Source organism: Pleurodeles waltl, chromosome 3_1 (assembly GCF_031143425.1).
Source record: "Pleurodeles waltl isolate 20211129_DDA chromosome 3_1, aPleWal1.hap1.20221129, whole genome shotgun sequence".
Taxonomy (NCBI): Eukaryota; Metazoa; Chordata; class Amphibia; order Caudata; family Salamandridae; genus Pleurodeles; species Pleurodeles waltl.
In genome coordinates, this window is record NC_090440.1 from 349,522,245 (window position 1) to 349,538,473 (window position 16,229).

The 16,229-nt window shown below is 40.3% G+C and overlaps 1 protein-coding gene across 1 annotated transcript in view; it reads right to left on the bottom strand.

The window, feature by feature from the left end:
* The window catches only part of FBN1 (fibrillin 1), a 780,541-nt gene that overhangs the window by 165,356 nt on the left and 598,956 nt on the right, over positions 1 to 16,229 (bottom strand). The window contains exons 37-41 of the mRNA XM_069222499.1: positions 11,882 to 12,046; positions 11,099 to 11,167; positions 10,869 to 10,994; positions 7,683 to 7,805; positions 5,342 to 5,500 (exon numbers count right to left, since the gene is read on the bottom strand). Coding sequence (XP_069078600.1) covers positions 5,342 to 5,500; positions 7,683 to 7,805; positions 10,869 to 10,994; positions 11,099 to 11,167; positions 11,882 to 12,046 — 642 coding nt within the window. The remainder of the gene's footprint in view (positions 1 to 5,341; positions 5,501 to 7,682; positions 7,806 to 10,868; positions 10,995 to 11,098; positions 11,168 to 11,881; positions 12,047 to 16,229) is intronic.

Genomic DNA, 16,229 nt, shown 5'->3' on the forward strand with positions numbered 1-16,229 from the left:
CAGAGGACTCTGTTGGTTGCTTTCTTTGAGTTGGGGACAGAAGTCAGGCCTAAGGGGTGAAGCGGGCCACATCACTTTGTTGGCCATGGTGGTACTGTCTGCTTATTAGGATGCATCTGTGAGCATGTTAAGGTTAGGTTAAGGTTTGGTTCTGTGCAGATGGGGTCCACAGGTGAGGGAAAGTGGTCACTTTGGATCAGTTTAGTGGCTTAAGAGAGTGTTGACAAAGGGGTCCAAATGAATTCTGAGAGGCATAGAACTGACAACTGCCCTGTAGCCAATAGGGTAGGGAGCTGTGTAATTAAAAGGTAGGACATGTGCTTTCAAGTTTTACATGTCCTAGTGGTGAACAACTTCCAAATTCATGTTTAACTACTGTGAGGCCTATCCCTCTCATAGGATAACAAAAGGGATTCCTTATTATACACAATGAGCTGCAATTCCTAAACCAGAGGTGGTAGCTATATCATGTTTGGTATCTATGAACTTGTAATGATAAACCCACTTCAATGGTAAAGTGGAATTTATTATCTTCGTATCTTATCATCCTCTTGACACAATCCTGTACAATAATTGCCTGGTTTTCAGTCCCAGTTCAAGCAATATCTTGGTCTTTCAATTCAGCTTGTCAAATGAGAAGGAAATGTTGATGTTTCGGTTTGTGGTGGCAGTCAGAAGTACATCAGACCATCATCAGTACTCAAGCCCTCATTACGACTTTGGCGGTCTTTTTCAATATCGCCGAAGCTGCTGCAGCTAGCAGACCGCCAGCATATATTAGCAGTCGTGCAAGGACTTCCATTTATGGGCGGAAGTCCAACTCCGTCGGCCTGGCCAACGGAGTTGAATGGGTGGGTGCATCGCTAGCACCACCATGGCAGCAAGACTCCACCCACTGTATTACAAGTCATAATATGGCTTGGAGGAGTCTTGCTGGTGTTGTGGTGCTGATGTTGCAAAACAGCCAAGACCCATCCCCTCCCGGACGACCAGCTCGCCGGATAAGTTAAGGTGATCGTTTGAAAGGGGAGGTAGGGAGTGTTGGGTGCATGTGTGTGGTATGTGCATGTATGTGTGTGAATGGGGTGGATGAGTGTGTGTTTGTGAACGAGTGAGTGGGGGTGTCTGTGTGCAAGTCTGTGAGTGAGTGGGGGTGCATGTGGGAAAGTGTGCATATCCAGAGGGGGAGTGTGTTAATGTATGCATGTGTGGAGGAGGTGGGGTGTGCATGAATGTGGAGGGGTCGGGTGTGAATGAATGTGGATGAGGGTGCGTGTGTGAGCGATTGTTTGTGGATGGGGTGGGGGTTGATTGAGTGTTTCTGGATGGGGGAGCAGGGGATGTTTGTTGGTGCATGTGTGCGTGTGCATGTGTTTGTGTAAGTGGAAAAGTCCAAGCTAATGGCAGTCACTCAGGATGCATTCTGGTCCATTGTTTTTTATAACTATGCTTCACCAGACAGGGACCTGCCAAATGCAAATTATACTTGGTCCTCCTTCATTTGGATTAGTCTAGCCTGAACTGTCCAGCCCTATCACCTTGTAGATGGAAATACAAGAATCCGTAGCTTGATTTTGGTCTTGCTGTGCCTCATTAATATAGTGCAAATTGGGTCCTATGGCTCAGTGAGCACCGGGCCCATGTCTCTGCATTCCCATCGTACTTAAGGAACCACATTGAAACACAAAGGTGATGGGTGAAATGCTTACAAATTACTTAGCCACTGTCAATCACTCAGGCAAAATTCAAGTCCACCATTTTTTTCCACTATGTCACTCCATACCAGGCTCGTCAGAAGCTTTTGTGGTGCTGGGTTTCGAAACATTTGATTGCCTCACTTTCTGGTTTCTCATATAAAGAACATCACATAATTAAGGCAACATGTAACCTGATATTAGCAAACACAATGCATTTCTTATTTGTGCTACTACCCAAGCTACATGATCAAGGAACAAGGCAGAACTTATGTTTTGTTATTTAAAACAAGTTATTACTTGAGAGCTGAGCACAAAATTCATAGGACAAAGAGCCCTGGCTGTCCTTCCCTTGTGATGTCCCTCCTCCAAACAGTGATCAGCTTTTTGCAAATCAGAGTTGGTCCTGCTCTAATAGTTAAATACCACTAGCAAGTAGCCAGGTTTCTATTGAAGTAGAACAATGGCTGATTTGTACAGGGAGTGCAGAATTATTAGGCAAATGAGTATTTTGACCACATCATCCTCTTTATGCATGTTGTCTTACTCCAAGCTGTATAGGCTCGAAAGCCTACTACCAATTAAGCATATTAGGTGATGTGCATCTCTGTAATAAGAAGGGGTGTGGTCTAATGACATCAACACCCTATATCAGGTGTGCATAATTATTAGGCAACTTACTTTCCTTTGGCAAAATGGGTCAAAAGAAGGACTTGACAGGCTCAGAAAAGTCAAAAATAGTGAGATATCTTGCAGAGGGATGCAGCACTCTTAAAATTGCAAAGCTTCTGAAGCGTGATCATCGAACAATCAAGCGTTTCATTCAAAATAGTCAACAGGGTCGCAAGAAGCGTGTGGAAAAACCAAGGCACAAAATAACTGCCCATGAACTGAGAAAAGTCAAGCGTGCAGCTGCCACGATGCCACTTGCCACCAGTTTGGCCATATTTCAGAGCTGCAACATCACTGGAGTGCCCAAAAGCACAAGGTGTGCAATACTCAGAGACATGGCCAAGGTAGGAAAGGCTGAAAGACGACCACCACTGAACAAGACACACAAGCTGAAACGTCAAGACTGGGCCAAGAAATATCTCAAGACTGATTTTTCTAAGGTTTTATGGACTGATGAAATGAGAGTGAGTCTTGATGGGCCAGATGGATGGGCCCGTGGCTGGATTGGTAAAGGGCAGAGAGCTCCAGTCCGACTCAGACGCCAGCAAGGTGGAGGTGGAGTACTGGTTTGGGCTGGTATCATCAAAGATTAGCTTGTGGGGCCTTTTCGGGTTGAGGATGGAGTCAAGCTCAACTCCCAGTCCTACTGCCAGTTCCTGGAAGACACCTTCTTCAAGCAGCGGTACAGGAAGAAGTCTGCATCCTTCAAGAAAAACATGATTTTCATGCAGGACAATGCTCCATCACACGCGTCCAAGTACTCCACAGCGTGGCTGGCAAGAAAGGGTATAAAAGAAGGAAATCTAATGACATGGCCTCCTTGTTCACATGATCTGAACCCCATTGAGAACCTGTGGTCCATCATCAAATGTGAGATTTACAAGGAGGGAAAACAGTACACCTCTCTGAACAGTGTCTGGGAGGCTGTGGTTGCTGCTGCACGCAATGTTGATGGTGAACAGATCAAAACACTGACAGAATCCATGGATGGCAGGCTTTTGAGTGTCCTTGCAAAGAAAGGTGGCAATATTGGTCACTGATTTGTTTTTGTTTTGTTTTTGAATGTCAGAAATGTATATTTGTGAATGTTGAGATGTTATATTGGTTTCACTGGTAATGATAAATAATTGAAATGGGTATATATATTTTTTTGTTAAGTTGCCTAATAATTATGCACAGTGATAGTCACCTGCACACACAGATATCCCCCTAACATAGCTAAAACTAAAAACAAACTAAAAACTACTTCCAAAAATATTCAGTTTTGATATTAATGAGTTTTTTGGGTTCATTGAGAACATGGTTGTTGTTCAATAATAAATGTAATCCTCAAAAATACAACTTGCCTAATAATTCTGCACTCCCTGTATATGGTTGGCCCCTGGGAGAGTGAGCAAAGGAACAGTGGGATCAAGCGCATGCCTACATGACTGCTCGTGGGTGAGACTCCTTCAAACATTCCTCTCAACTCATTTATGTATATGAATGACTTATCCACTCATAGGTTTTACAAGAAAAACTTGGAAGTGAGTCAAAAAATCAGAGCTGTGAAGGATTTGCATGCAGAGATCTCATATCTGAGGGTGACACTTCCATAAAGGTGTAGAGATGTTTCAAGTGACACACAGAGTAGTAGCAGTGGGTGCTGCGAGAGGAGTAAGGTCGAAGTGGTCAGGAAAGCACCCTGCAAATATCATGAACACCTATAAAGTTATAATCAGCTGTTTCTAATATTTGATTACATACTGCCCCCTCCACAACTAGTGGCCATGCAGGGACCTCTGCCATTTCTGTACAAGCATTTCAGAAATCAGAGTATTACCTCAGGTGTTAATTTGCAATTTGTAGCAGAGAAGAAGTTTGGCCAAAGTACATTGATTTAGCTATTGAGCATCATGAATCTACCCAGATCCAGAGTTCACATACCCGTGCTGTCCACACAATTTAAAAATCAGCTTCCTTCCACTCTCAGCTCAAGATGCCCTTACACTTTAGTGCTCACGTTACCTAGTTCTATTTTTCCTTTGCTTCTGGTTCTTTTAGTTTTGTATTTCCTGTTATAAATCGAGGACTACAAATAGCAAAGTGCTACAAAAAATAAGAGTCGCTCAATGCAGACATGAAACCAATTGAGTCTGTATGTCAGCATTTTTTGAGGCATCACTTAGCCCTTCTTAAAGTTAGACTGCATCCAGTGACAAAAGAATACAGAAGAGTAATACTTCACTTTCAATTAGCTCTTCAGGACCTCCTCTAAATTCTAGGAACAAAATGCCACTTTTCCGTGAATCTCATGGTATACTTCCCAGGGACGGCTCCTCCGTAATGGTGGAGGAGCATCACCCCCCTGGCCAAGAGCCAGGAGCTGAAAGATAAAACAATAGTTTAATATTGTTTTATTTTTCATCTGCTGGCTCAGCCAGCAGTGCAGGAAGGGGTGGGGCTGAGTCAATGGAGGTGGGATGGGGGAGGGAGGGAGAGTGCACCTAAGTACACATGTGTGTTTGGCTGGCCGTCTCAGGCAGGCCAAACACACATGCACAGACCTCAGGGTTGTGTCTGAGTGGCAGTCCAAGCTGCTCAGACCAATCCCGACACTGCTTTCATGCTAGGTTTAGCATGAAAGCAGCACCAGGATTGCTGCGGAGCCTGTTTGGTGTCCCAGTAAATGCTGGGACACCATCAGGCGCAGACGAACGAGGCGGCAGGAGGCGGCGGGCTGCGGCGACAAGAAAGGTAGGTGTTCTTTTTAAAAACTTGCTCCCCCCCACCCTGCTTTGAAATTTGCGGCCGCAGCCACTGATACTTTCTACTGTTTAAACTGGTTTTCTGCAAGTTAAATCTGCAAATCCCAGAGTTAAATGTTTTTGCAGTATGTACAATGTAGTGAAACTGTACTTACAATGCATTACTCTAAATGAAATGTGCATTTCAAATTTACATAGTCGTGTTTTAGTGATAATATATATACATACCAGTGCTAGGAACTGGACATTGTTCACATGGTCTATTCCAAGCTCGCCCGATATTGTAAGAACAGCAACACATTTTCTTTGTCATATTAAAAAGCAATTCACCATCGCAGGTCTGATTGTCAGCGTAATAATTTCTGAAGCATAAACTCCTTCTCATATCTGCAGGCAAACAAAACACCCATATATTTACTGATGTATACATTCATGTGCATTTCATAACAAAAGGAAGATATGCACAATGATGTCAATAGATATATCATTACATGGATGGTAAAGACATTTTCATCTATGACTTCGTAAGCCTTTGTGAAGACATTTCTGCCAATTAGGCATGGCAATAGCACCCAGGAAAACAGAAATACCCTAGGAGTATTCGCTTTTTCCTCACTGCATTGTTACCCACAATTCACCCATTTTCTAGCTTGGAAACTCAGAATATTAAGGTTTTTGCCAACACAAAGTTTGTTAGGCTTTACCTGGTGGAATTTCTTTGGTAAAATATGACAGGTCTGTGGTGTAATTTTGCACAAGTTGTAATACCAAGTTGGGTGCAAACTCCTGGCTCAGGATTACTGGCCCATTCAGAACGCAGGCATTTGTAATGTAAATAGCAGTTGTTATTCATTTTAATAGTATAAGAGATACAGGAAGCATGCACTTCAGAAGAATACCTCCCACCTTCAACAATGGAGAGTGGAATATGCTATATTTAACATGGCTTTAGAATTTCGCCATTACTAAGCTGACTGACAGGGCTGTAAGGGCCACCCTTCAATGTTTAGTCTAAAGTACGCAATGGTAAAAAAAATTGGACACTAGTAATCATCTAAAACCCAAAGTTTTTGACTTTGACAGGGCTGAGCATGACATGTGCACTTATGATAAACAGCGAAGCAGAACTTTTTTCCCCAACTGAGGTAACTTAACTCCATTTAAAGTACCATAAATAAAATTCACAATATAAAGAAATTATAGTGTGTTCACTTTTCTTCTGTTAGTTAAAAATGCACATTGTTAGATCATAAACAGGATCGCAAATCTATGCCAATACTTTCCCCTCACCTTCCCAATGCTCTCATGGGAAAAAAGTGTTGGACAGAGTAGAAATGGGGAAACAATCAAATGACTGCACTCACCTTAAAAAGAGTCATCCTCAATCCGAATGGTGTGTAGTATCATCTTCAAACTGACAGAAGAGATTGTTGTCTATAAACATGTGCGTAATTTAATGACTAACAGTGGTAAAGGAGAGTGTCTTTCCTAAGCAAATGCATCATATGAGCCAGCAGGTCTGCCAAGGTTTTTCTGTCAATAGTCATTGTACACTACTCTAACTGATATGGGCCCAAATATGAGGGGGCATTGCGATTCAGGTGAACCATATCAATTGAACATAATATTATTTTGTAAAGCCTAAGCAAAACACGTGTACTCATTATGAGTGCGGCGGTCTTCAGACCGCCACACTCGTGGAGGCGGTCAGGGCCACTGCTGTGGAGGCGGTCTGACCACCACATTAAAACCCTGGTGGTGAGACAGCCAGGTAACCGCCAGCACTGCCAAGATCCATGATCTCAGTGGCCTGGCGGTGGCGAAGATCGTAATCCGCCAGGGCACCACTGCATGCAGCACTGCCCTGCAGCTTTCAACTTTGTTCTCCACCAACCTTTTCATGGTGGTAACACTGCCATGAAAAGGCTGGTGGAAAACAGGTGTAGGGAGCCACGGGGGGCCCCTGCACTGCCCATGCCAAGTGGGCATGGGCAGTGCAGGGCCCCCTCTGCCCGCACCCTTGCTATGTTCATTGTCTGCTTTGCAGACAGTGAACATTGCACTGGTGCTGGTGCACCCTGCAGGCTACAGAATTGCGGCACGCTCTATTACGAGTCGGACACAATGCTGTAGCCTGTTTTCTGCTAGGCCGGTGGACCGAAACTGAGGTTTCCCCCCACTAATCTAGGGGGAAACTCTTAATAACTACACCACCGATCTTGGGGGAAACTCTTAATAACTCTGGCGGGTGGTTGCCATGAAGGCGGCAGCCACCCAGTCAGGAGTTTGGTGGACAGATTTCTCATCCGCCAAACGCATGTTGATTCATATTAAAAGTAGACAGAATGTGCAGTTTTTCCCTTAATATAACTTTACCACAGATGTATGGTACCGTGGTTCCAATTCTGAGTTGTGTGATTTAAGATTCTCTATTGTAATGCTGCACTACATCACTCAATAAATAGACTATGTATACAAATGTTGTCATGAGAGATGCAACTAAAAAAATCTTTGTGGACATCCAGTTTAATTCAATTTTGTTTTCCAAGGAATCAGAACATATGCTTACCCATGCAGTTGTTTCCACCGTTGACCTGCATATAGTCAGGAGGACAGATACAGGTATAATTTCCAACTGTGTTGTAACAGGTACCTGGGCCACAAATACCAGGTGTTTCACACTCATTTACATCTGTTAAAATACAAGCAATTATATTAATTAACTAATACTTCTCAGAAGTCAGAAATCAGCATGTGTAGCTGTTGTTATATGTAAATGGAAAATCTGTATTTAGCTCTGCATCACTGGATGTATAACTGAATAAAATAGGTTATAAATTATTTGTCTGCCCTTACGCATGTGTTCTAATGTTGGGTATGGAAATTCACCCATATCTGGAAAGTTTGCAATGGGACAGATAAGTGTAGAACACAGCAATATATTTCACAATGTATAAACCTATTATATTAAATAGTTTAATGTACAATGTATATATCCACATAACATACAGAGAAATACAACATATATTTTTAAAGGAAACACAAAATATTGTGCTTGTAATGGGTAGTATGTCATAATTACAGAGGATAACTATGCAATTTCCTCAGAAGTGACTAGTGCAGCAAACGTGAACAATATTTACATTACCCTGGATCATTACAGTTCTCAAGTCTCAATGGCCTCTAGAGTCCATTAAAGTGAAGAAATGCTGCCACACAATTAAACTGCACAACAATATGTGGCTACCTAAAAATACAGATAACAACAAAACCATTACGCCGATTTCACCAACAAATCTACTCTTAACAAATACAAAGTTACACTCAGCTGGTCCTTAAGAGGAAAAGGGTAGCTTCTAGAAGCCATGCCACACTAACTTAAGATATAAATTAGATATGTGCTATTCTTCTACCACATAGTTTCTTGCTGCTGGTAGGGCAACAATAAATGCTGTTGCCACTTTTCCAATAACTTAATAAACAGCACTGGTGTATCCAAACATGCTCGCCTTCTGAAATTCCCCTATAGAGGTCATAGCCAAGGTCTCCCAACCTCTTCATCCCAGCAAACATAAATTCATGTGTATTCCCTTCTTCAGGTCATTTATGCCAATATTATTTATTTATTTGTTTTAAATAAACCATCAGGTTTCTAGATAAGATGTTGCCAGATGTACTAAAATGACTTGGGGTCAGATGTTTGCAGACTAAGAATAGTGATTTCCTAATTATGATTGTTTTTAAATCACAATTAGGAAAATAGCTATTCCTTATCTATGAACCTCTTTTGAGTTTTATTAGCGATTCCTAGTGGGTCACAAATAGACCTACTTCATGCATAATAAGGAGGTAGTTTGCAATTTGTGACCAACTAGGATTCGCTGCCATTACAGGGATTATGCTGATAACTATGCTGGGGTCAGCAGACCACGATGTCTGTGACTGCTTTTTCATAAAGCAATCTTTTTTTTAAATGCAGCCCATGTTCGTTCCGTTTACAAAGAAAAAAATAAAATGCTTAAGTTTCATATTTTAAGAGTAGGCAGTGGTTTGTGGGCCTGCTGCTTGCTCTTAAAAAATATGTATTCAACCATTCTCATAGGGGTCCCCTGGGGACCCTTTCCCATTTGCGAATGGGTTCCCACCAACTTTGAGTGGGCTGTAATTTGTGAATGATTTGTGACCACATTTTGGCTGCAAAACATCATTTGTACATAACACTGCAAATCGGTATTGGTAAGCGACGCACTAAACATGCCCCTTCCAAATTCTAATTCGCAAACCCAAATTGTGATTCGACAATAAGATATTGAATCGCAATTTGGGCTTTGTACATCTGAAAGAAGCAAATTGGGCTGTTTGCGGCAGCAATGCTTTGTACATCGGGCCCTAAATGTATTCCCCTCTATGCTTTGTGTTCCTTACATCCCTAAGAACGTTTCTTTTTCTAGTTTTAAGTCAGAATATCATAGGCCAAAATACTGTCCTACAAAAATGTCATGCCCAGAATATTCACTACCACAATTTTGTGCATTTAAGTATATATAGTTAAGCATACATTTATTGGTATTAAATTTGCATCTATGTAACTTGAAGATATATACATATGGTCATGGTAAACATGTACCAAGTTAAGAATAGCAGATCTATAATTGCCTACTTAAACCTAATTATATATATTTACTATTTTTAATTCTGCATAACTTGAAGATATATATGGTCATCGTACATATATGCTGAGTTAAGGATACCATATCTACACTTGCCTTCCATATTCTGACTATATAATTTTTGTAGGACCATATTCAAAGTACCATATTCTGATAGAAGACCCTTTGTCCGCCAGAAGTATGCTCTGGTCAGCGTGTTTGCATAGTTGTGTGCTTACGTCCATCCTTGTAATGTTATTTGTTTAATTCATAGTCACTGGTAGCTCATAAAGACCAACTGAAAACACAATGAATCAGGATCTCTGAAAAAACCTCATTATTGGAAATAGATTATTTGTGAGTTGATTTTCTTTCACACCTTTATAAAGGGATGATTGAAAATTGAATTAGGTATTTTACTTAAGGCAAGATTGTGCATCAGTATGCCTGTTTTTTGTAAGATTTTAAAATCATCCAATATTCAGGATATACATCTTCCTTCTTGTGTGCTTCAATCCTGGTGTTTTCAAAAGCAGGACTATGCCAGTTTACCATTAATGTGCCTCTTCTGGAAGATCTCGGCTTACATAATTCTCAGTACTATGAAAATCAGTAAATGTTGGAATAGTTTGGCTTGCTGATCAGCTGTGAAACAAATTATTTATGTACTTCCTAATTCTTACTATTTTGAACTGTCTGGAGACAAAGACATCACAAAGCGCGCTTACATCTGTTAGTTAAATATGTTGATAACCCCATGCTTCCACCATGTGGGAAAACCTGCCTGCTGGAATCCTTTACCAACAGGGAGTGTCCCTCAGCACATGTGTTAGATATCATTATTTAAATCAATACAAAGACCAAACTATACCACTGTAAACTGAGCCCAATTAATTTTAAACCATGATACTTAGAACACTCATATTTGTGGAGATCTGCAAAACAGCTTTAAATTAATTTAAATGTTGTTAAAAATGTTTTTTATCATTATAATTGAAAAATTTTAAAATGATTGTTAATATTCATGAAACGTTTTTAGATAAGAATCTTCCGCTCAAACTGAGAGGGCAAAATGCTAATGGTGAATATTTGCAAGAGCCCCTTACCATCGCACACTCGGGCGTCTTCGTTCAGATAGTAGCCTGTGGGACATCGACACTGGAAGCTACCAAACGTGTTAATACACTTTCCTCCCTGACAAAGCCCCGGCAGTTCTTGACACTCATCAATGTCTACGGAGGAAACACAACAACAACATGTTAGGTCGCAAACTGTCCTGTGAATCGCCGAGAACACTGCATTCTGTAAACACAATTATGTTGGTGCTCCTGCTCACCCTCCAGTATGACTGTAATGGGATTTGGCCGGAATCCTTCTCCACCAGGACATAAAACTTTATATTCAGCTAATAAAGACACAGACATATAATAGCATGGATTAATAAATCATTCGCGTTTCATTCGTAGTTCTGAGGTTTTACAGCAGACATATTAAGTGCCAAGATTCCTTCATCACATCATGAAAGTCTGTCTGCATGGAGCCTAACCTAAATTCTGATTTAGATCTATAACTATGAAATTCAGTAAATATTGCAATGACTTCCTTTGCAGATCAGCTATGATCTAGAATCGTTAACATTTGTCTCAACTCTTATTATATTGCACAGTCTGGAGACAATGACTACACAATGCAAAGCGAGCGTATTTTTTTAGGTATTTTTGGAATTGGTTAGAGTGACAATAAAGTGTATACTCAGCTAATAAACTAGAGAAATATATTATCATATTAAAATATTTGACAAATAATGTCTAGTCTTCCAACTGCTCATAAATCAGATCGCTTGCAACACACATATAAAGAGCTAAGATTCATTCAACACATCATGACAGTTTGCCTGCAAAGAGCATAAATTATGAAGCCATTCAACACTGGAAATAGTCATTTTGCAGAACAGCTGTGCTCCAAAATCGTTTACATTTCCTCAACTCCTAATATAATTCACCAAATAGAGACAATTCACAAGTCTGCTCGACCAGTATTTTAATATAATCGATGTTAATGTTTTAGTGTAATCCCATGGTGATTGACACTGGCATGCCACGTGAAATAACAGCCTTACTTGTGTTGACTAGCGGACACAGTTCACAGGGGGTGCCCCAGGCTCTACCGAGGGAACAGCAACATGAGGCTTTAGAAACGCCAACCCCAATCTCATTGCTGCAGGAGTGGCCTCCGTTGTCTCCACGTGGTTTCACATCCAGAAAGCAGTTTCCGTGCCTTGTGTCTAATCAAAAAATGTAAAACATTATTTCTGTTAATAACAATTCAGAACCTGCATGATAATTCCAGGTTTCCAGTAGCAGGGGCGCAGATTGTGAGCTTGCGAATTGCTCACTTTATCGCTATATTTAGAAAAACGAATTAAAAAGCAAAACATCCAGACAATACTTAGAAGTGATCAATACTTTTGTTTTCACGTGTTTTGCCACATTAATAAGTATATTTTACACAATTCAGTGCAAACAAGCCTGGTCAGAGGGAGACTGAGGATTCATGGGACAGGAGAGTCAAATATATAATTAGAGGCACATACAGATCTTTCTATTTAAAAAAAACAAGACATGAATGAGAACCTGTTCACAAAAACCGGCATTAAAAAAATCAACACTGACATATCAGTGTTCAGCAATGTCAGTCTTTTGAAAATTGCCATTTGACAATAGTCCTAGTGACTTGCACCAAACTGAGAGACTTGAGAGCTATACTCTTTCATTGTTATGCTAGCATTAATATGCAACAGTCGTGGTCAGGAGGTAGAGATTTACGGCCTCGTTATGAGGCTGGCAGTCCTAGGAACACCAGCCCATCGGTGGCGGTCAGACCACTACAGCTGTGGTGGTCCGACCGCCACATTACTAGATAGGCAAGCAGACCCACATACAGACCACCGTCCCCACCAGGATCAAAGATCCCGATGGGTTGATAGCGGTTTTGGCTGTAGTCAGTCTTGGTAGCGCTGCACAGAGCACCGCCATGCTGATTACAACTTTGTTCTCCACCAGCCTTTTCATGGTGGTTTTCCCACCATGAAAAAGCTGGGAGACAACAAGTGCAGAGGGTCCACAGCCCAGCATCCTTGAAATGTGTACTGTCTGCTTTGCACAGTGCACATTTCAAGGGTGCTGGTGCACCCTGTGTGTAGCAACATTGCCGCCTGCTCGATTATGACCCGGGAACAATGCTGCTACACCTTTCCGACTGGGCAGAAGGATGGGAACCTTGGTTCCCCTTCAGCCTTGTGGGAAAGTCATAATAGGCACTGAGAGAAGACCTCCATGTCCACGGCGGCCTTCTCACCACGGGGCTGATGGGCTGACGGTGGGCATGTCAGCCTCGTAATGAGGTCCTTAATAATTAACTAGTCACTGGTCTCTCTGATGTCAATATCAAAAATGGTGACAGTAAGTGATCTGATGCAGCAACATTTATCAGGTATGATAAACATCCCTAATAATGAGGAATAACATGCTGATTTTTGTTCTTACCGCACCAAAATCTTCTAGTATTTACAGGGCATTTTTCCAACAATAAATGTGATCTGCCAGAATGCATCTACAAAATGAGATTTTTACTGTAGTGCTAGTATTTCCAATATGTGCAGAAACAGCAGTATCCACACATAATGGAATGTAATGGCCAGCTAGTAATCAGGGCCTAAGGGGGAAAAGCATTCATATTCCAGACAGTAGGGTCATTCAGCTTCATCGTTGATTAGATTAATGGCAGAGCTATGTTGCAAGGGTGGTCGGAGCTGTCCTCTTCTACGTACCTGTCTCTCAAAACCTAAAATAAAGAATGTGCCAGAGAGTGCTGAACAAGATAGCCACGTCCTAAGTCAGCTCAGACAGCCAAGGCAACTAGCTGTTTCAAATATCATCCTTATTTGGCCATCTAGTACCATCACTGTTGTGTCCCAAATGCCAGAGGGGCCTGGGCTACGGCAGATGGCCGCTGACCTGTTTGTCAGTGTAGGGTTTGTGAGGTGTGCCGGAGGAAGCCTGCTGCCTGAGACCTGCTCTATCCCTGGAATAAACAAAGCACAGACTGATTCTCCAGGGCTCTGGGACTCACTCACACCCTACTAGCCTTTTCTGGGGACTCGTGACTGAAATAGCCATGACCGTCTCACATAGACCCATGGCAGTAACACCGCGGTGAGATGATAGGGGATGAGGGGGCTGCCGTGACCCTAGGCTATATGGTGCGGCATGCGCAAGCCCAACTCGGGCCCATTGCAGTCAGCCCCAAATCACTCCCTGGTCCTGATCACTTTTGTAAACTATCATTGGCGCTTTGCGCTTTTTTGGTGTTATTTCTTCTTATGCATTCTGCAGTTACCCTTATCGGATTTTTGAAATGTTGTTCATTATATTTTAATCTAGTTCTCTATTTCGATTGGGATTTTTATTACTTGTGTTTTGACTTTATTATTGTTTTGGTACCGCCTAAATACTTTACACATTGTCCTAAGGTGCGCTCGTCTGCTCTGTGCCATAGATACCAGGGTCTCAGCTCAGGTTAATTTAATGACTTTGAGGGTTCACAAGGAGTGTTATTATTTCTTGAGGTGGACAGTGATCCATCCCAAATAAGAAGGTGTTTAGAAAAATACTTAGTTTAAAATATCAGGAGACATACTTATCGGAAACTAAATATTGTGGAACACAATCATGGTGCAGAAATACCGTGGACAAAAATGTCATTTTTTGAGGTAAGCAATATCCTTTTAAAGAATATCAATGTTTTTAATATAGTTTTCATTAATCTAGTTGTTAAAAGTATCGTTTTTTTAATGTGTTTTGATGGATATATTAATTTTAGTCATTTAGAATGTTTTATGTAATTATTAATAGTAATTTATATTGTCATAGCAGGTTGTTGGGTTTGTAGTGGGATAGGATGGGAAGCTAATTAGGTATTAATTAATTAGGAATTATTTAATATATTTTATTTAATTATATGATTGATTTTTATCATGTAAATTATGCAATTTTAATTTATTTCATTATATGCTATTTGCAGGCTCTTAGGTTTGTGGGGTATAGTGTGGGAAGTAAATTAAGTAATAATTGATTAACAATTAATTGATATTGTTAATTAATTATTTAATTTGTCATCACTTATGCAATTTATGGAATACTTATTAATTTACTTAGAATTTAGTACCCGACTGCTGTGTTGTAGGGATCTAGGATAATTAAATAATAATTAACAACTAAATGTTAATTGTAAAATAATCATTTAATTGGTTTTTAATTATGTAAATTTAAATTATGGAATACTAGTTAATGTTGGCTGGTTGGTTTTTAGGGGTATAGGGAGGCAAGTATTTAAGTAATCATTAACTAAATAATAATTATTTGCATAATAATTATTTAAATGAATTTCTAATACAAATCATGGAATACTTTTAATTTGCTTATATTTTAGATGTAGGATGCTAGGTTTGGCGGGGTTTAGTGTGACACATTAATTAAGTATCAATTAATTATTGAATAATGAATCATTTTAAATTATTTATGTAATTGATTTTAAATAAGTAAGTTATGGAATACTAATATTTTAAGTGCAGGCTGCTACACGTGTAGGGGACAGGAAGTTAATTAATAATTGAAAAACAATTATTTATGTCTTAAATGAGATTATTAAACAGTCATACCATAAATTGATTGTTTTTTAAATACATATATATTTTGTCTTGTTAATTATTAACTTTGATACTATCAGTTTAATATTTTTTCTACATTCATGAGGCTATTCATGTATGTATTATGTTTGCAGTGAAGTACTTTCCTTACCCTTGCTTAGCTTGCAGTAGGAGTTATAAAATTAACCTCTTCACAGTTCAACATTTTCCCTACTGTTGCACTATTTGGAATGAGAACAGTAAGTGTAACTCCTCCGAACTCCAACATTTTCCCTACTGTTGTGTTGTTATGGGTAGGCATAGTAAATTTAATTGGAAGTCCAACCATCTTATCCCTCCGAAGTCCATCACTTTCCCTACTGGTGCGCTGCTTGGAGTGGGAATAGTACGTTTAACACTTTCCAAATCCAATGATTTCCCTGCAGTTGCACAGACTTGAGTGGGAATAGTACATTTGACACCTCTAAAGTCCAACATTTTCCCTACCGTTGCGCTGTTTGGAATAGGAATAGTACATTTAACCCGTTCGAAGACCAACACTTTCCCTACTATTGCAGTGACTAGAGTGGGAATAGCAAATTTAACCCCTCTGAACTCCGATGCTTTCCCAACTTTTGTACTGACTGGAGTACGAAAAGTAAATCTAACCTCTTCTGAGTCTATCACTTTCCCTACTATTGCAGTGCCTGGAGTAGGAATACTAAATCTAAGCCCTCGGAAGTCCAACACTTTCCTTAATGTTGTATAAACTAGAGTCAGA